At 44.1% G+C, this 21,074-nt stretch overlaps 1 protein-coding gene across 1 annotated transcript in view; it reads right to left on the reverse strand.

Annotated features, from left to right (window-relative positions):
• ADCY8 (adenylate cyclase 8) overlaps positions 1–21,074 on the reverse strand; it is a 217,567-nt gene that overhangs the window by 117,500 nt on the left and 78,993 nt on the right. Inside the window, exons 4-5 of the mRNA XM_060035308.1 lie at positions 17,011–17,122; positions 8,283–8,410 (exon numbers count right to left, since the gene is read on the reverse strand). Coding sequence (XP_059891291.1) covers positions 8,283–8,410; positions 17,011–17,122 — 240 coding nt within the window. The remainder of the gene's footprint in view (positions 1–8,282; positions 8,411–17,010; positions 17,123–21,074) is intronic.

Consider the following 21,074-nt stretch of genomic DNA (forward strand, 5'->3'; position numbering starts at 1 on the left):
ATATAAAGCACTTAACCTGGTGCAGTTTGAACACTCAAAAATAGTGGCTACTACTAATTTTTGTTAGTAATTAACAAAATTAGCAATTTATAATTATACAACTATATACAGGTTGAATCAGACCAAAAAAAAATTATGAATTGATCACACTACCCTTTCCTGCTAAAATTGTGCCTGCATTTGCTCTGTTTACATCTAAATAGCTTCAACCAACCCATTTCATATACCAACTGGGCAGTTCCTAGACATGTATTGGTTCAAAAAGGATGAACTAATTTACAGTGTAGTAAGAACTGAGTGATTGGTCCTCAGCTCCCTAGATGACAGTGCCCTTGGACATTCTGGGAAAAATGGAAAAACAAGGGAGTTAGTTATGGACGTCAACTACGGTCACTGTGCAGGATGTTCTGTGCAAGTGTCAAGTCTTATCTTTACAATAACCCTGGGTACCATTACCAGTACCATTTTCCAAATTAGGAAACTAAGTTCCAAGAAGTTCCTTTCTTTAGGTCACACATATAGAAGTGGAATAGTTGGAATTTCACCCCAGTTGTGTGAGCCTAAATGTAGTGGTCCATTTCCTCTACCCTGAATGGTTTATGTTGAAAAAGGAGCCATGCTTAGGGGTACATGAACCACTGGGGTTTGGTCTGGCTCTGCCCAATAGATGGATGACACAGTCTCTGCCAGCTAATTCCAAAAGTCAGCAGACTATAGCAAGCTCCCTTCTGCAGATTCCAGAGTTCACTGAGGGTACCTCAGGGGTCACTCACTTTTGGGGTGGGAGCTGCCAGCATGGCGGCCATGGAGCCCGACTTTGTCTTCAACCATGATCTATCCTATAGCCTTTCCTGGACTTCAGAGTCAGCCTGCCTTACAAACCATGGGGCCCATCTGCTTCTAAAAAGTTGGAAAGCTACCGTGTCTTATCCTAGCGTGGAAGCTGCAGTTTCACAAAGTACTTCATTCTGGTGCCCACAACAGTTCTGATAGGGAGATATCTATCGGCATTATAAATTTCCATTTTACAGATGAGGGAACTGCGGCTCCAAGAGAGTTAAGATGTAAATATTATCTCTTCTGTGTTGGCCTTTTATCTTCATAAAAGATGTCATTTCATTCTCACCCTATGCCACATATACAGTCCATTTATCTCGTTTGTTCATTTGTTCAACAAGCATCTCTTGAAGTCCTCTGCAGATATAAGCAGGGAACGAAATAGACAAATCAGAAAATCAGTTCCTGTATTTATGGAGATTGCATTAGGATGGTTTCCCCCCATTTACAGCTAAGGAGGCGGGAGCGGAGAGAGGTTAAGTCACTCGCTCAAGGTCAGGAAGTAATGGGTCCTGATCGGCCCTCACAATGCCAGACTGCAAGCTGAGAGCTCTTTGGACACCTTCCTGCTGCTTGCACTCCCTTCAGCATCACCCTCCTGCTTTTGGGGGTGGAAAGGTAATGGGAAAACCTGGAGCAGGATTCCTGTTCAAAAACAGTGTGGACTGCAAGAGAAAAGCAAGAGAAGCAATCCAGCCACCCCTTTCCCACACTGAGCTCTATGTCTTTCTCTCTCTGTAAAAGTAGATTTTTAAAAAACTAAGGTTGCCCTAAATGGGGTGTGTGTGTGTGTGTGTGTGTGTGTGTGTGTGTGTGTGTGTGTTCGTACTCTGCAATGCGTACTTCTTTAAACTCACAAGCATTTTCTTATGCCATTGAATATTAATGTAAGTCATGGTACTTAATGGTGACCCATTTCCCTATTTTGTAATGTGCAAAACTTTATCTAACCATTTCCCTGCCTTTATACATTTAGGGAGTCAGATGAGCATGCCTCAGGGTCTTTGCGCTGCTGCTTAGGCTGTGTGTCATTGGCCGGAAGTTACTTATCCTACAAGAATTTCACGTTCCTCGTCTGAAAATTGGGGAAAGTAACAGTTATTTTCCTCTCAGGGCCGTGGTCAGTATTAGGTGAGGTGAGTCAGGAAGGTTATTTCGTATAGTGTCTGGCACATGGTGAGCATTCAATCAACATTAGCTTTATCAGCTATCGTTACCAGATAGTTTCAGTCTTCACCATGGTCAATAATTTTGCAAAAAGAATACTTGTTCATGTTAAAGGCAACTCTGATGCATTTCAAAGAGAAGTGCAGCCTTACGGATGCTGTTGTCAGGGACTTTTCAGAACAAGGTGAGAAAGGGGGTTTGAGGAGGAAAGAGAGAGAGAGAGAAGCAAGGGAGAGAGGGAGACAAAGCAAAAAAGAACTACAGGAGGGAGAGCGGAGGAGGAACAGATGCCGCGAGGCATGCAGGGGGCTTGGGCACTCTTGCCTCCAGTGAGGAATGCCTTTCATTCCTCGTCCTGCCATGTTGCTTGGCAGGGCAACCCCGTCACAAGGATTAAGACCTTTGTTCCATTTAACCATCAGGGACGAGCCAGTTCCTGCTTGACATTCTGGTGTCATTCCATGCCTTTTTAGCAACTGTGCTGAAAAGACCAGGCTCTGTAATTTTCATTAAGATTCATCAAGGGAGCTTTGGAGATTATTAATAAAGATACTGCATATAACACAGCCCACCGCCAGCTCTAGTGTCTCCTCAGCTATCAAGTCTTTCCAAAATAGAGCCAGGGCGCGTGAAGAGGAGCCACCTGGAGCCCCTTTTCAATCTACATAATGGAATTATTATCCAAGCCTATTTTAATTAATTAAATTTTATGAACAGACATCCATGAGATGCTATTAAATGCTTTATTAGAAATAAAGTTATATTCAATCACTTTTTTTTGCCATTCATCTAGCTAATATCATGTTTCTAAAATCAAGTTTTTTTTTTTTTTGATGGAATAAATTTACTAAGAGGCTTGATTAAGGCTTATGATATTGTTACTGTCAGAAGTTTACTGACTTTTCTTCCCTCTCAGTGTCAGTTCTGCTAACTTATTAAGGATGTATGTGAGACCTCCTAGGCTATACTTTGATCCTTTGGGTATCAATGGCAGATTTCAGGCATCAGAAACAATTGGAGAAATCTGGAGCTAGGAGGTAGGATGCCGTAATTGTTAAGACCAATGGCTTTGGCGTCAGATGGTTCTGGATTGGTGCCCTTATTCTGCCACCGACCAGCTGTGTGATTTCAGGCAATTACCCAAACTCCGTAAGCTCCAGTTTCCTCATTGGTAAAGTAGGAGCCTAATTCCAGAGCTTAGTCAGGATGTACCCATATAGCTATACTGGTTGTTTATGGTTAACATCCATTCTGATTGGCTTCCCTGGCCTCTTCTGATTAGTCCATGCTTTAGCCATACTAGTTGTTCAATATTTTGCTCTCCACCCCTGCCTAACTCCCAGGATTGTTATAAGGACTAAATGAGCTAACGTATGTAAAACCCTTATCTCAGTTGATGGCATATAGTAGGTGTTCATTAAACCCTAGTTATTGTTATTATTATTTTACTAGAATAGCTTTCTGTAACTTAACTGAGTCAAATTTTCCAGTGTCCAGTCTCAGCCCTAATGGCAAGATCCTATTAAAAAATGTTTCTAGGGTGATAACATGCATACTATCTACTTAAATTTTCAAAAGAACACTCTGAATTTGGGATCTTATGATTCCCATTTCACAGAAGAGGCCATGTAGGCTCTGAGAAGTTAAGTCACATTCATCCCCAGCCACACACCTAATAATGGGAAGAAGCAGGAACCAGGTTATGTCTGCTGACTGCAGGTCAAGGTCAGTACGTTCCCTTTAAGTCATCTCATGGTGCTATAGTCACTCTTTCAAGGAACCATTGCTGTGATCACATCCAGCAACAAACTCTATCTTTAATAAAGTGGAACCCTGTCCAAAATACTTAGAGTATTACTAATTGATAAGGTAAGTTTACTATAATGATAAACATTTGATTTAATTTAAACTTCTATGTCACATATGGTGTCTTGGGGTACTTGGGGTCTCAGCTTTGGAGGATTATAACCTTTTCCTATTTCACAGCTACTGCTCTATTTCAGGTCCTTAGTTCTCTTTACTGGACTGTTACAAAAATATCTCCCAGCCAGTTTCATTCCCCTTGGCCTCTGATTTCTCTCATCTAGAGTAAACTGGAGACAGAGTTATCCATCTCCATGGTTACCCTCCTCAAGCCCAGATCAGAACATGACACTTCTCCACTTCAAGTGTCAGTGGCTTCCCACTGCCTGAGGAATGAAGCCCCAGTATGTCTTCCAAGGTCACCAGCTATCTGTGCACCAACTCCATTGACTGAGTTTAGAATTGTAGGCATCACCAAGGCCTGCTTCAAATCCTTGACACACACACCTATATATGCACAAACATACACACGCACACACAAGTATAGACACATAGGTGCTCACATACTGATGCATATCTACACATCTGCACGCAAGCACACGCACACACATACACACCATACACGTATACATATGTACACACATATACACACCACATATATATATGAGTGTGTATAGGGAAACAATCTTTGGATCTCAGTCAAAAGGACCAACGTGGAGGGACCTTCAAGATGGCGGAGGAATAAGATGTGGAGATTACCTTCCTCCCCACAGATACATCAGAAATACATCTACACCTGGAACAACTCCTACAGAACACCTACTGAATGCTGGCAGAAGACCTCAGACCTCCCAAAAGGCAAGAAACTCCCCACGTACCTGGGTAGGGCAAAAGAAAAAAAGAAAAAACAGAGGCAAAAGAAGCGGGACTGGAACTGCCCCTCTGGGAGGGAGCCGTGAAGGAGGAAAAGTTTCCACACACTAGGAAGCCCCTTCATTGGTGGAGGGAGGGGTGGTGGCGGGGGGGAGCTTTCAGAGCCACGGAGGAGAGCACAGCAACAGGGGTGCGGAGGGCAAAGTGGGGAGATTCCCGCACAGAGGACAAAAACAAAAACCCTTGTTTTTGTCCTAGGGTTCTGTCTGTCCGTTTTTTTTTTTTTTTTTTTTTTTTTTTTTTTGCGTTAAGTGGGCCTCTCACTGTTGTGGCCTCTCCCGTTGCGGAGCACAGGCTCAGCGGCCATGGCTCACGGGCCCAGCCGCTCCACGGCATGTGGGATCTTCCCGGACTGGGGCACAAACCCGTGTCCCCTGCATCGGCAGGCGGACTCTCAACCACTGCGCCCAGGGAAGCCCCTTAAAGCATTTTGATAATCAATGTTTATTTCTTCTGCAATGCCATCTCTGCAGCATATCTTCTGCTTAAGTTCAAGATGGGAACTCTTATGGAAAGTCTGTGGATGAACGGATAAAAAAGATAATTCTCCCTTCCTTCCTTCCTTCCTTTCTTTCTTTCTCCCTCTCTTTTTCTCTACACACACACACACACACACACACACACACACACAGGAATATTATCTAGCCTTAAAAAAGAGGAAATCCTGCTATCGGCGGCAATATGGATGAATGTGGAGAACATTATGCTCAATGCAATAAGCCAGACAGAGAAAGACAAATACTCTATGGTACCACTTATATGTGGAATCTAAAAAAAAAGTTGCACTGATAGAAACAGTAGAAAGGTGGTCATCAGGGGCTAGGATTGGGGTAGGGAAAAGGGGAACTGTTGGTCATGGGGTACAAACTTTCATTTTAAGATGAATAGGTTCTGAGGTTCTAATGTAAACATGGTGACTATAGTTAATAATACTTATCGTATACTTGAAATTTGCCAAGAGTAGGTCTTAAGCATTCTCATCAAAAAAAAGATAACTATGTGAGGTGATGGATGTGTTCATTAACTTGATTGTGATAATCATTTAAAAATGTGTAAGTAAGTATAGGGGCTTCCCTGGTGGCACAGTGGTTGAGAGTCCGCCTGCCAATGCAGGGGACACGGGTTCGTGCCTCAGTCCGGGAGGATCCTTGGTCTGGGAAGATCCCACATGCCGCGGAGCGGCTGGGCCCGTGAGCCATGGCCGCTGAGCCTGTGCGTCCGGAGCCTGTGCTCCGCAACGGCAGAGGCCACAACAGTGAGAGGCCCGCGTACCGCCAAAAAAAAAAAAAAAAAAAATGTGTAAGTATATCAAATTACCACATTGTTCACTTTAAATATAAACAACTTTGTCAATTATATCTTAAAAATTTAGAGAAAGAAAGAAAAAAAGAAAGGAAAGTTTTGCTGCTTAAACTTGATTTTGACATGGTTGGTAAATCACAGACTTTCAGAGGCTTCAGAAGAGGTCTAGTCCAACTTCCTCATTTCATAGACAAGCCTCCAAGTAATATCTCTAATGGGCACCTACAGACAAGAGAAGGACCCCTGAGTGACCTGTTCATCACTGTATTTCCAGGGCTTAACCCAGTGTCTGACACATGGTAGAACTCAACAAATTATTTGTTGACCGACCCACTGATTTACTGACAGAATAGCATTTGCACACCTCATCAGCTGTAGAGTTGGTACAAGGCATTGGGGCTTCTGGGTGTCGGTCCCACTGCCTCCCTTGAAACCAGTCAACATATCACAATTCATCTTAGTTTTCAGGGCAAGACTCCGAAGTGTCCAAATTAACAGCAAGAAGCACCTGCAGCCTTTTCCATCTACCAAAGGCTGATCAAAAGGAAACTCTGGGTGGGAGTGGTGGGCTACTTCTCCACGGTCCCTACTGGGGGAAACATCTGCATCTCTGTGAAAGAGGGGGCAACAGCAGAGTGGACATTTCCAGCCTCTCTCCACCTGCCTACTTGGTCTTAGGGATGGTTATGGTTGGATTTTCATCCTATACCTCATGGCAAAGCACCTCACTGCCTTGATCAGGCCCTGGTTGTGGGTAAGTTCCAGAGGTGGGACCCTGAGGGCCCACCCGTGGGGCATATCTGCCCACCCAGACTGTGATTTCAGGCTCAGTATGGAAATGACCAGTGTCACGTCAATAGAACGGGATCATATTTAGGAAAAGGGCTTCTGTGCCCTCTTCTTAACTAGGGGACTTCACAGCATTTCCCAATGTCCACAGAACTCTGCCTGAAACCTGAATAAAGTCAGGGATCTGTCAGCAAGTAGAAGGGTCAGGCACACTGTGTTGGCTGTGGCCGGGTTCTAGAAGGGGAGCGTCCAACTCCTTCGATTCCTCTTGCCTGTTCCTGGATTGCTCTTGGGAACCAGCAGGCAAGCTGAGCCTACAGTGGAGGGTGTGTGTTTGGGGGGTGCGGAGCAGGGGTTGTTGTCCTGGCTGAACCTGAATCCAGACCGACATTCCCGAGCACCACACGGATGCCTGACAGACCACACAACCCAGGTGTGAGTGCACGAGGAGAGTCTTCTGGTCTGTCTCCAACAATGCTCTTCTTCCCTTATAAGATGAAGACATAATCCACGGAGATTTCTGCCCATGTGTCCACTCTTTACTCCCTTTGCTCTGGCTGTGGGAAGATGTGATGCTTGGAGGATCTGCAAACATTCTGGAACCTTGAGGGGAGCTTTGGCAATATTGAGCTTCTGTCCCAAAGCCATGAACAGCCTAGCTCCAAAGTCCTTGACCGCAATAGCTCATCCCCCTTTGATTCAGCCTCTATTTGTCAGCTACACTCACCGAAGCCAAAAGCACTTGCCGCACACTCGTGAAGACGCCAGGTTGCCCTTCAGTGATTCCTGTTGGCCTTAGGATAAAATGCACCCCCTTAGCACGGCTTAGAAGGCCCTGCAGGTTCTGCATGCTCCCAGGGTGCCGTCTACCTGTCACCACCATTTCCACCCCAGGCTCCACCAGCTGCCACTACAGCACAGCCCAAATCCTGCCCATGGCCACCTATCTTCCAAGCGCTCCACTCCACCTCCAGGATCTAATGTCTTACTTTTCAGGTAACAGCTTAGACATGTGTACTCTGGAAAGTCTTCTCCAGCACCCCAGATTGCACTAACTGTTACTTCTCTATCGCCCCCGAGCACCCTGGTTTGATTCGTCTCAGAGCGTATTGTACCGTACTGGAATCATCTATGCAGGTATCTTTCCCACCGCACTGTAATCTCCCTGAGGGCAAGTACTATGCTCACCATGTTCACTGCTGTATCCCCACAAGGACATTCGTCATACAAATGTGTTGCCCAAAGGGTTGAATGGGAGGTGTAACTAGAACATAATGAAGCTAGCGGTTCCTATGGGAGAACTAATGGGTATACAGTCTTCATGAAGTAAGTCAAAGAGCTCCACCTTTCAACGTACACGTGATCGACCGCAAAGGATAGATGGGGTGGTTTTGGTCTTTCCCATCAAGCACATCAAAGGCTCGGGTTTTAGGGAGAAGGTCCCAAATTACCTGATGGTTTTGATCATGCTGAGGCCCATTTCAACGCAGCAGTGGGCGTGGTCCTGGCGGGGCTCAGGAAGTCCCGAAACGCAGTAGTAGCAGTCTCCCAGGATTTTAATGCGAAGGCAGTGATGCTCCTGGAAGGAACAAGGGGGGGAGAGGGAAGGACTGAGTCAACAGATGGGTAAGTGCTTCCGAAAGCCTTGGGAAAGAGGGGAGCCGGGTCAGCAGCCCTGCACCTTGGGATCAGGGGCTTCTACCTTTGAAATGTGCCACTATTTTCTTCCCAGGAAATTGGAGGGGGGAGTGGAAGGGCTCAGTGGTGGAACGGAGTCATGGAAAAACACTGGATTTTGAGTTTGACAGATAGAGGGCCATATCCCAGCTCTGCCCTGTGGTAGCTTTCTGATCTTAATCCCCGCGGAACACTGAACACTCAAGTCCTGCTCCACTGACGTCTCTCTTCTCGGGACATGTCTCTGGATTAACAGTTTATCTCAGTTGCCAGCTCAACAATAAGCACTTAAAAAATAAATCACTTAGGGATGCCAACTGTTCCAACTCTACATAAAGTCCTTTCCCAACGACGGTACTGGCACCTTAAGAAGAGGGGCTGACTGTGTCTTGTACATACCTGTATTCATTTATTGATTCACACGCTTGCTCATCGATAAAAACATCAGGTGTGCATCTATCATAAAGCAAGCATTGTCCCTGACACAAAGATGATTAAAACAACCCCTATTATATATTAAACAGAATGCACCCTCGCAAGAACCTGGAGGTAGGTACAATTTTTATCCTGATCACTTCACCAGTGAGAGGCAGGACACACCTGTTTGTTTGGTGGATTCACAATCTTGAAGACATGATCCTTACAAAGTTTCAAAGAGCAACAAGTACCTAGGAAATGGTGCATACTTTCATATTGGATGGGAATAGGCTGGATTTTGCAGGTTACAGAGCAAAGAGAACTTGGGGCGGTAGAGCATAGGGGCTAAAAGCACTGGCTGAGGAGTCTCGTTGCAGATCAAATCCTAGACCCCCCACCCCATCCTCACTGTGTGTTTTTAGGTAAATTACTTAACCTCTGAGCCTCCATTGCCTCATCTATAAAATGGGGATAAGAACAGGACCTCATTGTGTGATTGTAAAGATGTAGGAAGATGAGGCATGTGAAGGCTTAGTATAGGGTCCAGCAGATGGGGCGCTAAATTAACGTCACCCATCTCTATGATGATGACTTGGACTCCTGTCCTCGTTCTTTCACATTTCTATCTGTGACACAGGCAGATTCTCTCCAGGTCTCCTTGGGTAGATGGTTGGGACGGAACGACCCTGAGATGTCTTCTAGATTTGAAGCCCTAGGTGCCTGTGGGTCTATGGCTTTGTGGGTTAGGGGCTGTCCTTGGGAAACCACAGTCCAAGGGCATGAGGAGGGGAGTTGCAGACAGAAAGGGGCCTACTTGAGATGCCAGCAGCACAGTGGATGCCCTGGTACTGCCAAGTTACGAAGCACCATGCTGGTTTCCTAATCTGATCAGGCGTTGGGACATCATGTTTGGGTAACAAGTGAAATCACTTTTCCAATAAAAAACAAATATCAGACAGGGAAAAGAGAATCAGAACTGGCTCTGGTGTTTCCCTGTCTGGATGAGATCTCCAGGGCCTTGCCAACCTTCCCAAATGGGCACAGATGCGATCTTCAGAACGCTGATAGCAGGCACAGCTATCCCGCGGTTATTTTTAGGAGTGTGTGGTTCCTATCTATTGGCTGCTTCATTGCAACTAATTTTGTAAGAGAGCAAAAAGGGAAGCTCAAGACCTTCACTTGTTTCTTCTAAGACGCTCTAGACTGTTATGGCCAGAATGGAACTAGGGAGACCTGACCCACAGGTCCTGGCAGTTTCCAGATTTGTGGAGTCCACGGGACAAGCTTCAAAAACCCAGAAGGTCCAAGGCGCTTCTCTAGAGTTCAGTTTTGTGCTTTGCCAAGGAAGTATGAAAAGTCCATCAACATACAAAAATAACAACCAAACTACCACCTATCCCCATCACTTTATGAAAGAAAGGGCGTTTTTAACACCAAAAAAGTAAAAAGACATATTCTTGGACTAAAGGAAAGTTCCTGGCACTAAATGAAATGAATGATAAAAACTCAATACATTGAAGTGTGTATATATATATATATATATAAATACACACACGCACAATTGCTGTACATATTTATACTACATATACTGTATATATATATGTTGTGTATATCCTACAGCGATGTAGCGAGTTTTTATATGCATATACATATACATATATGTATCTCACATGTGGCCACAAGTTAAAACTTCCTAACATCTGTTTGCAAAGGAGCAAATCCCTTACTCTGACTCTGCAGCGGAGAACACTGAGGCTGGGAGGTAGGGGTTGGTGACTTCAGTCAGCCACACTTTGCCTTCAGATGGTCTCTGGGGCAGAGCGTGCTGTGACTCGGGCTGTTGGTAGCCTGGTCAGCACAGAGATCTGCCTCCCTGTTGACAATGGGGAGGGGGAGGGAAAGGGTAGAGCAGGAAATACTTTGGTCTAAGAATCAGACCTCCGCATTCTAGTCAAATTTACCAGCTGTTTGACCTTCGATAAGTCACTGAAGCCACTGATAAGTGGGTTTCAATTCCCTATACGTGACGCATGTGAAAATGGTCCCCTTGCCCTTAATACATAACTAAGTAAGCATGGTCATCAACTAGCAATGCCAGTGACAGCTAACCTGAAAAGAGTCTTCTCCACATTTAATGCTGTGCCTTATCTTTTCTCCTTTGAGTCTCACAATAACCCTGAACGTGGCAGACCATGTTTTTAGATATGAAAATTTCAGTGTAAGACAGATGGAAAACTTCCTGGGCCACAGAGCAGCAGGCTAAAAAGTAATGGATATGGATTATATATGATATTCAGAAGCTCCAAATCAGTGATTTTTCCATGCAAACGGAGGTGAAAACATTTTGGAAAACTTTAGGGAAAGGCAGTTGTATTTATTGAGCACATACTATGTGCCGGGCTGTGTGTTAAAGGCATTATATTGATCTTGTTTAGTCTTTACGACCACATTCTGAGTCATGTGCCACTTCACAGATGGCTTAAGGAAGTGAAGGTCACACAGCAAGTGAGAGACAGAAGTGGAATTCACAGCACGTCTGTTTGACTTTGGGACTCCATGCCCTTTCTTTACAAAACTGCAGAAATTATGGCAGAGTCCAGAATGGTAGATCTCCTGACAAAAATGTGTTTTGGAAGGAGATCTGTAAAATAGTTCATTACCCTTTGGAAAGTGAAGATGTTTGTAACCCAGGGTTCATTTTTCTTCTAAACAAAAGGTGAAGCTGGCAGCCTCCTTGAAAAACTGTGGGCCCCATATAAATGGTATGTATATATGCATATGTGTATATATACCAATCATGTATGTATATATAAATATAAATATGAAAGGCCTGTCTTCTCGTCTGTCAAGTTCTGTCAATTTGCAGACACATTTTTCTGATCAATTCCCGTGAGCTGTCAGACGATTTGACAGTAATATCCAAGCAACTTCTTTTTACCAGAAACTGCTTTGAAACACTCACATTAAAAAAGCCAGGTTGCTTTGAAAAAAGATACTGAAAAAGAAAAACAAAGTAGGGTGAGGGTCTTGTAAATTTTATCGAGTAAGTCTTAATATAATCCTTTTCCTCCCATCTTGATGGCTTTGATATGATTAAAAATCTTGGAAAAAAATCCAGAGAATTTATGAAACCATGTATGCACATAACGCCGAGGAGATATAGGCACCAAATTATCAAAGATGGTTATACCTTTGAGGAGGGGTAAGATTACAGGGATACATACTTTCTCTATTGTCTCTGTCTTTGATGTTTGAATTTTACATAATGGACAAGTATTGCTTTAGTAATCAGAAAAAAAAATGAAAAGAAAAAAGACTCTCAGAACAAAAACATTAGTGCTACGAATGCACTTTAAAAAGTTATATTAGAAATCATGACAATTTTTATAGTACTGTATCTAATTGTAATTATACAAATTAACACATGAATATATTGTCCTAGTAAAAATGAAACTGTAGGTAAGTCTCCTTTAGTAGCCTCTCCCCCTCAGACACACCACACCCTGCAAACCTGGTCTCCTTTCCCCTCTTTAGAGGCTGTTATGCATTAATATATATATTTCTATGTTTATATATATGCACCATTTTTCATGCTCTTTAGCCATAAATGGATCATACTATGTTTATAGATCTGAGACATGCTTTACCATGCAACAACATGTCTTGAAATTCTTTCTATGTCGGTACAGAAATAGCTGTCTCATTCTTTAAAATCTATTGATTAGTTTTCCATAGTGTTGGAATTGTTCCTTGTAACAATAATTTAGGTTGCTTCCCGTTTTGTCAGCAATCTGAAACAAGGCTTAAGATGTAATGATGTTGATTTTAAAGCCACGATAATAGCATACATATTTTTCATTCCTAATTTGTTAGGGAGAGGAGTAGATAGGGACTACTTTATTTACTTATTTATTTTTTTTATAAATTTATTTATTTAATTTATTTATTTTTGGGTCTTCATTGCTGTATGCGGGCTTTATCTAGTTGCTGTGAGCGGGGGTTCCTCTTCGTTGTGGTGCACGGGCTTCTCATTGCAGTGGCTTCTCTTGTTGCGGAGCACGGGCTCTAGACACGCAGGCTTCAGTAGTTCTGGCTCGCGGGCTCAGTAGTTGTGGCTCGTGGGCTTACTTGCTCCTCGGCATGTGGGATCTTCCCGGACCAGGGATTGAACCCGTGCCCCCTGCATTGGCAGGCGGATTCTTAACCACTGCGCCACCAGGGAAGTCCAGGACTACTTTATTTTTTTAAAACAAGATCAAAGATCAAAAGTTACTAGAGTTTGCCAAGGGCACTAGAAAGGGTCAAAAACACTCTGCTTTGAGCAGCCACAAGGGCACTGAGGAATTCAACCGCACTAAGAGGATCTTTAACAGAAGGCTTTGAAGTTTTTGCCTGCATCATAGTAATGCAGTGGATAAACGGGAAGGTGCAATGGATGATATTTACACGGGAAGTGGGTTCTGTCAGATGTACGACATAATGAAAATCTAAAGCAAATAATTATGGCAAGGCAGAGAGAGATCATCATAAAGCCACAGAATTTTGACGCTAAAAGATATCACAAAAGGCAAGTCCAATCCCCTTTTACACAGAAGCAAAGTCTGTGACCCACTTGGTTAAGTGATTTGCCTAAGGCTGGGGGCAAAAACATTTTAAAGTAGGTTTTCTCATTCCAAGGTGAGTAGAATTGTTTTCACTGGCAGAGTTTCTCAAGCTTTTCCATAGAAGCCCCCTAGAGTAGGACAGACTGATGCACTAGGGTGGGTAGGGATGGGGCAGGGGGTAGAGTGGGAGTGACGGAGTACTTATGGGTGCTGAGTACTTATTTTGAGCCAGTCTCTGTGTATTGTTTCATTTATCCTTCATTATAATTCTGATAGGAAAACTGAGACTCAGAGAGGGGATCTGTACAGTTAATTGAAGTCCAGCCCATAGTTGAAGGCCTAGAAATCTAAACCTTCAAATTGGCTGGCATGGACGGCAATACATCTCTGACATCTAGCTCCATCCCCTAAAGTGCCTGTGGTCAGGAGTAAGCACCTGGTCTCAGATGGTCTGAATCACAGATGCACCACCTACCAGGGGTTCTGGGCAGATTATTTTACTTCTTTGAGTTTCAGTCACTTGTTCTGTAAAATGGGAACAATAAAGAACCTCTCTTGTGGGTTTGTTTTAAGAACTGAATTAGGCAATCCAGGGCAAATACGCAGTCTAGTGCATAATGAACACCAGGCAGTTTACGAATGTTAAATATGATCAAAATTAATAATAATTTTACTCCCTCACTGGTATGTGTTTCATTTGATTTTTTTCTTTAAATCTTTCAGTAAGACTCATTGTCCAGAAGATGGACTATAGCTTCTTGCGCCCACTGGGGCTCGATGAGCTGTGCACCCCCATCTCACTCCCTCTTCTCCCACCACGTACACTGTAACCAGGGCAAAGAGCCCGGGCTACAGGACCAAGTCCACGTTCCTTAAAAGGTCGCATGGTGCCCTCTAGACCTGCTTCCCTTTCCTCTTCAAGCTCACTTCTCACTGCAGTCTCCCATGCCCTTTGTGCTCCAGCAATCTTGAGCTCCTTATAGCTCCCCAAATAAGCAGCCACATTTCCACATTTTCACACTTTCCTGCCTTTGCATCATGGCTCAGCCTGGAAGGCTCTTCATTGTCTAATCTGATGCCGGGAAAGGTCCCGCTCTCCCTCACACCCAGCTGCGTATAGCCTCTTCTCTTCATGGTGCTACGTTACCGCCCTCCTCACCCCAAGCACCGACTGTTCCTTCTTCCGTCCACCAGGACTTCTGTGCCTATTGCTTGCACCACACTGTCCTGCGAATTTTACGGACTTGTCTTTCTCCCTTAGCAGACGCTGAGGGCAGGGACTGGTTTTGTCTCGCCAGAGCGCTGCACGGTTCCTGGCACCTAGTAGGTACACAATAAGTGTTGGCTAAACAACTTGGATTACATTTTACATAACGACCCTTTCTCTGAGTCGATGGGGATTACTGTGACACCAGAAACGGACCTTGATCACGTCTCTCAGTCCTCTTTGGAGGGTCATTTTTGTTCATCTTAGTATCTCTGAGCAGAAATATTCAGAACCAGGAAGTAATGTAGAATAACTATGTGTAACTGGCACCAACCGCCCTTGAGGCAACAATAAAAAGAAATGGTGCACATTCTTCCCCACCTTCAAATTCCTAGTCCTTCAGGTTAATCCAACCCTTCCAACAGGAGGAGACCTCAGTTTCCACCTCTTCTTCTGCTCACGTCAGTCTCCTACTCAATAGTTGTCCAGTAGCTACAGATTACAATGCAGGGTCCTTGGCAGGTCCTTGCTTATTTTTCAAGCCTCACCTCTACCACTCCCTACCTTGAATTCTCCTTTCAGCAGTGCTAAATCTCTTCTGGTTCTCTACACATATAGTACCTTAATTTTTGTTTTCCCCTCTGCATACAATGACCTTCCCTGCCTTCTTCACCTCAATTTTACACCTAATTGGTATATAATTTTTTTTTTTTTTTTTTTGCGGTACACGGGCCTCTCACTGTTGTGGCCTCTCCCGTTGTGGAGCACAGGCTCCGGACGCGCAGGCTCAGCGGTCATGGCTCACGGGCCTAGCCACTGCGCAGCATGTGGGATCTTCCCGGACCGGGGCACGAACCCGTGTCCCCTGCATCGGCAGGCAGACTTGCAACCACTGTGCCACCAGGGAAGCCCCGGTATATAATTTTTATACAATAAAATTTACCTTTTTGGTAAATGTGTACAGTCACACTCACATATAGAGCAACTGGATCACTCCCCAAATCACCTCACCCTATGCTTCTGTGCAATCAGTCCACTCCCTCCACCCCTCAACCCTCCTGACAATGACTTATCTCTTTCCTGTCCCTATAATTTTTGTCTTTTCTAGAATGTCTTACAAATGGAATCATAAAGTGTCTAGCCTTTTGTGTCCGGCTTCTTTCACTTGTCATATTGCAGTTGAGATTCACTGATGTTGATACAGGTATTGGTGATTTATTCCTTTTTATTGATGAACGGTATTCTATTTGTTTTCTCCTTTTTAAGACCCAGTCTAAGAATCACTTTCCCCCGGAAGTCTTCTCTGATCCAAGGGTTATATGTTGTTTCTGTGTTCCCATAGCACTCTAGACTTCCCTTCATCACGGCATATAGCACATTGTACACTGATGACTTTTTTAAGTATCCATGACTAGACTTAGCTCTAAGGGGGAAAGTGTGCTTTAGTTATTCCCATATTACCTACACAACACCTACTAGGTGCTCAGATGCAAGTGTGAATGGATCTCTGTTGGAGTGAGGCAGCCTTAAAATAGGACATTTTGATAACCTAACAATGAACTCCCACTGATGCGGTCTCATTAAACCCTCACGACAGCCTGTGAAATGGACACTAGTATACACCCTTTACAAAGTAGGAAGTTAAGGCATGCCAGTTTGAACCCCAAACCCTAAAGTATAGCATGGCAGTGACATTCCTCTGTCATGGGAGTGGCTTGGGGACTAGGAATCTGTGTTTTGGTGGCAAATGTTCATTCCCTTTAACCTCTTCTCTATTTTAGCTCTGGCCAAGCCAGCAGAAAAAGAAAGGTAGCGTCTGGTCGGCTAAAAACAAAGCTCTTAGGTCAAACAAAATGGTGGCAGGATGGGCCAGTAGCTCACTGGGCCTTGAGAAGAGACTCATTCATTCCAGATGGCTGCGGTTGGCTGGGAAACTTCAGGCAGCCATTCCTGCATGAAGCAACCCTGAGGCTGCAGCTGGATGGTGCCCGGCCACAGGCAGGGGGAAATGGAAAGCAGATTAAAAAGGACTTTGGTTTAATTGTCACTCAACCAGCTGTCTCTCAGCTAGGAAAATCTGACAAACCTCCCGTCCGAGATCTGTAAGTAACTAACATCGGTCCCCAGCAAGCGCAAGGGTCGGGGATCCACGCCTGGGGTCAGGATGCAGAATGGTAATGACATTACTGATGAAGGCTGAGTCCCTCTCTTCTCTCGTTCCGCATGCAGTCCCTCACTCCTGCAAAGACTAGGGGGCAATTAAATTCAACTCACGTGGGCCAGTCGATCAAATCTAGCAAAGAGCTCGTTGAGCATCCTGACCAGCTCCTGGGCAGACAAGGTCGTGGAGAGGTTGGTAAATCCTTTGACATCTGCAAAAAGAATACTGGACAACAGGGAAGGGATCGGGTGGGGAGAAAAGCACATTAATATTTTAATCTATCCTGGGAGACACATCACGATTCAAACAAACCAAGTGTGGTCTGAGATGTTAGCTCTCCTTGCCACGGGGGTCTCAAGGAATGCCTCAGTGTTTAACAAACATCTCAGCAGAGAGTCCACCCAGGGGTTCAGGAAGGACAAGATAGGCAACGGAAAGCCCTTCTTCCTCTGCAGGGCTGTGGAGTGTGGGCAACGCAAACAACCCAAAAGGGAATTTTTCACTAGGAATAGATCGATTTATCGTGGAAAGCAAAATGAAGCACTATGAATTATCTCTACATTTTCACAATGAACCGCAAAGCAGATTGCATGAGCACAGAGCAAAATGGACACGGGGACAGAAGAATGCGAAACCTCGTTATCTTCAGCCCAATGACACACATATACTCTACCCAAAACGGCAGGCAAGCAGAGTTAGGCATTTTCCAAAAATTGTGGGAATAGGTAGCAAGCCTGGGAGACCTTAGGCAGAATAATTAATTAACTGAAACGCACATTTACTAAGTTAGGTGAGGTCTGATACTATGCATATGGCTAGGTGGAAGGGAAGGGGCAGTCCTTGAAAGCCTTATAAACGCAAGGCACTGAATGAACACTGTCCTGTTAATCCATCCAGTTACCCTGTGGGGAAGGGACTGTTCATTCCATTGTGAAGATGAGGAAAGTGAGGCTCAGAGAGGAGGGAAACTTGCTCAACACTTACTAGTAGCCCGGGGCAGAGACGGGATCGTGCACGTGGCTGAACTGCTTCACCCACCTAAACACACCATCTCAGGGACTGACGCAATCACAGGGACACCTCTGAGAGGAGGGATGGAACACCAAAAAGTGTATCGTATTTTCTTGATTCCTGTGTTTGATCATCTCTGAAACTGACGGCATTCTGCAGTGTGTCAAACTTCTTGATTATTTTTCTTAGTGTTACATAAAATAATGGTGTCCTACCATTGGTGTGACTAGTTTTAATGAACTAGGTGAATCAGCCGGAAGGCACTGTGGAATGTGCATTGACTTACTTTGGTCACCCCTGGTATTCAGTGGTTCTTAAAGTTGTCTCCATTTTTATGGATTCTCGTTCCTAAAAAACGTACAAGTATTCAAAATTTTGCACTTCATTTCAAGGGATCTGTACCTTCCCAGAAGCCCATTCAGATTCTCATTAAGAATTTTTAGACCTCAGTTTAAAAACTATTGCTTTAATTCATTAGATAATGCCTTAATTATTTTAGCAAATATTTATGTATCTACTATGTGACCAGCTACACACTGTGCTAGGAAGTTGTATTAAATGATAAAGAAGCCTCAGTGCATGTCCTCAGGATGCTCAGAGTATGGGGAATGGAGTTGGGCTGACAAAGAGAAAGACAGAAACAACATAGGCAATGACTACTGTGATAAAAAGACACACACTGGGGATGACCAGCCATTGGGGGATCAGGAGTTTTCTAGTGAAGCAAAGTCCAGGCTGAGTCTTGAAGGACCTCGGGGACTTGATGGGTAAAGTGAGTAAATGAATGGCTGCTCTTAGCGAGAGATCAGCACATACTAGGGTCTGGTGGAAGAACAAGCAAATGGACCAGAGTTCTGCAAGCATTCAAGGACAGCTAGTCAAAGGGTAGTATTGAGCAAGGAGGGTGGGAAGAGAAGAGGGAAGAGGGAGAGAAAAAAAAAAGAGAAAGAAGGAGGGAGGAAGGAAGAGAGAGACAGAGAGAGAGATGAGGTCAGAGAAGTGAGCAGAGGAACAATGTGGAAGGGCTTGATTAGCCAGGTTGATGAATACAGACTTTTCCCTAAACATGATGGAAAGCTAGTGAAGGGTTTTAAGCGTGGGAGTGATACCTTTAGATTTTTAATGTATAAGGCTTCCTCTGGCAGGGTCACTACATTGCCACTGTCCTCTACAGCTTTCTGGTGGCATAGTAGCTGGTCACATGCATAGGATTTGAGTTTAGACAGACTGGGGTTCAAACCCCAGGTCCCCACTTATGAATACTATGAGCTTCTCCAATACTTTATCTACTGAAGATGATCGTAGTACCTACCTCACTAGTGGGCAGCAAGTGCTTAGCACAGTGCCTGGCATAGCAAGTGCTCCGTAAATGCATTAGCTCTCTCCATCGTTACTGTACAAAAGTGCACTACGATTGAATGGTTGGGAAGAGAGAAAGAGGTAACAGAGAAGGAAGAGAGTCTGACCATTAACTGGATTATTTGTGACTTGTGGCTAAAAGAATTCCTGTTGACAGAAACCTGAAACAATAGTAGCAGCAATACTTACAGAGTGTTAACTGTGGACTTGATATGCTCTCAGAGTTCTACACGTATGAACTCGTTCATTCCTCATAACAACCTATGAGGTAGGACCTAGGATGATCATTTCCATTTACAGATAAGGAAACTGAAGCCTGAGTAACTCTCCCACAGACATGAAAATCTAGGATTTGAACCAGGCAGGCTGGTTCTGGAATCTACACTGTTTATCACTACAGTAATACCACCTCTGAAGTAAGCCATCATCATGGCAGGTGGGAAGTGGAAGGGTCCAGAGATCATCTAGTCCAACTACTCACTTTATGGATCCATTTGCCCCTAACTATTAATATCTATCTGTCTGTGGCAGGACAGCTTCATTAATTCATTCATTCAACAGCTAATAAATGGAATGCCTACTATGTATATCAGATACTGGAGATACAGTGGAGAACAGAAAGTACCACCACAGCCCTTATGAAACATGCAGTCTATTGAAAGAAGAGATGGGATTCCCTGAGAGCAAAGGGCATAAAAGTTTCAGATGTGTTCAGTGTTCCAAAATCATGAATTTTTTTTTTTTTTGCGGTCTTCTGAACACACCGTGCTTTATACACTGGTGTTTGTACATGACATACCTGCTCCCTGGCAGGGTTTCTTTCCTGTTGCTACCTATTAAAATCCTACTTGTCCTTTAAGACCCCACTCATATGCTAAGATTCTACTTTTATGGAGGTTTCCCTAAGCATAGCCTGTCACCCCTATTCTAGCCTCCTGCCCAGCCTGTGCTCCCCTCTGTCATGGCATTTATCACTTGGTAACACAATCATGTGTGCAAAGTGTGCTCCATCCACGAGCTAAAGAACAGGAAGAGAGTTACCTCCGTATCTCATCCCCCAGCACATGGTGGGCCTCATGGTATATTTCCTGAATTGAATCATCAGAAATCTTCAGAATTGAGTCTTCCTTCCTCAGAGTGTGGTTATGGCCACTGCTGGCATCTCTTGGGAGCTGGTTAGAAATGCAGATCTCAGGCCCTGCCCCAGACCCACTGGATCAGAATCTAACAAGAATTTAACAAGAGCCCTAGGTGACTTGTGTGCACCTTAAGGATGGAGAAGCCCTGGTTTAAGTCATAGTTATGCAATAAGAGTTTGTTGAGCAAAAGACAAGAAGCAGAAACCAGGGCCCTGGTTCTCTCTTGTTCATTCTGCTCCCCCCAGGTGCTGGGCTCACGGTCAGTTCTTTTGACTCTAGGTATAAACTTGTAATCTTCCAGATGACTATACCGAAGAGGCCATATTAATTGTCAAATCTAATTTGCTTACATAAGTTGTTTATTTGGCTAAAAATAAGCTATGTTACCTATTAGTCACTCTGAAAACAGAGTCCTCAAGGAGAATTCACTAGACTCATTAGGAACATGAGCCCTGTGTAGACTTTTATTCCTAACTTGTGTTCTTGGGCAGGTTATTTAACCACTCTGAGCTTCCATTTTCTTTATAACAAAGCAGAGATCATTAAAGCTACTCTGCAGGATTACTGAAAGGAGATCACTTGTAAATCACGGCATAGTCCTCAGTAAGTGGAGAGTACGTAACTCCTTGTGGAAATTTTTGGGAATCGGAGAGTGTTTAATAGATGGC

The sequence above is a fragment of the Delphinus delphis genome, chromosome 17 (assembly GCF_949987515.2).
Source record: "Delphinus delphis chromosome 17, mDelDel1.2, whole genome shotgun sequence".
In the NCBI taxonomy this organism is placed as follows: domain Eukaryota; kingdom Metazoa; phylum Chordata; class Mammalia; order Artiodactyla; family Delphinidae; genus Delphinus; species Delphinus delphis.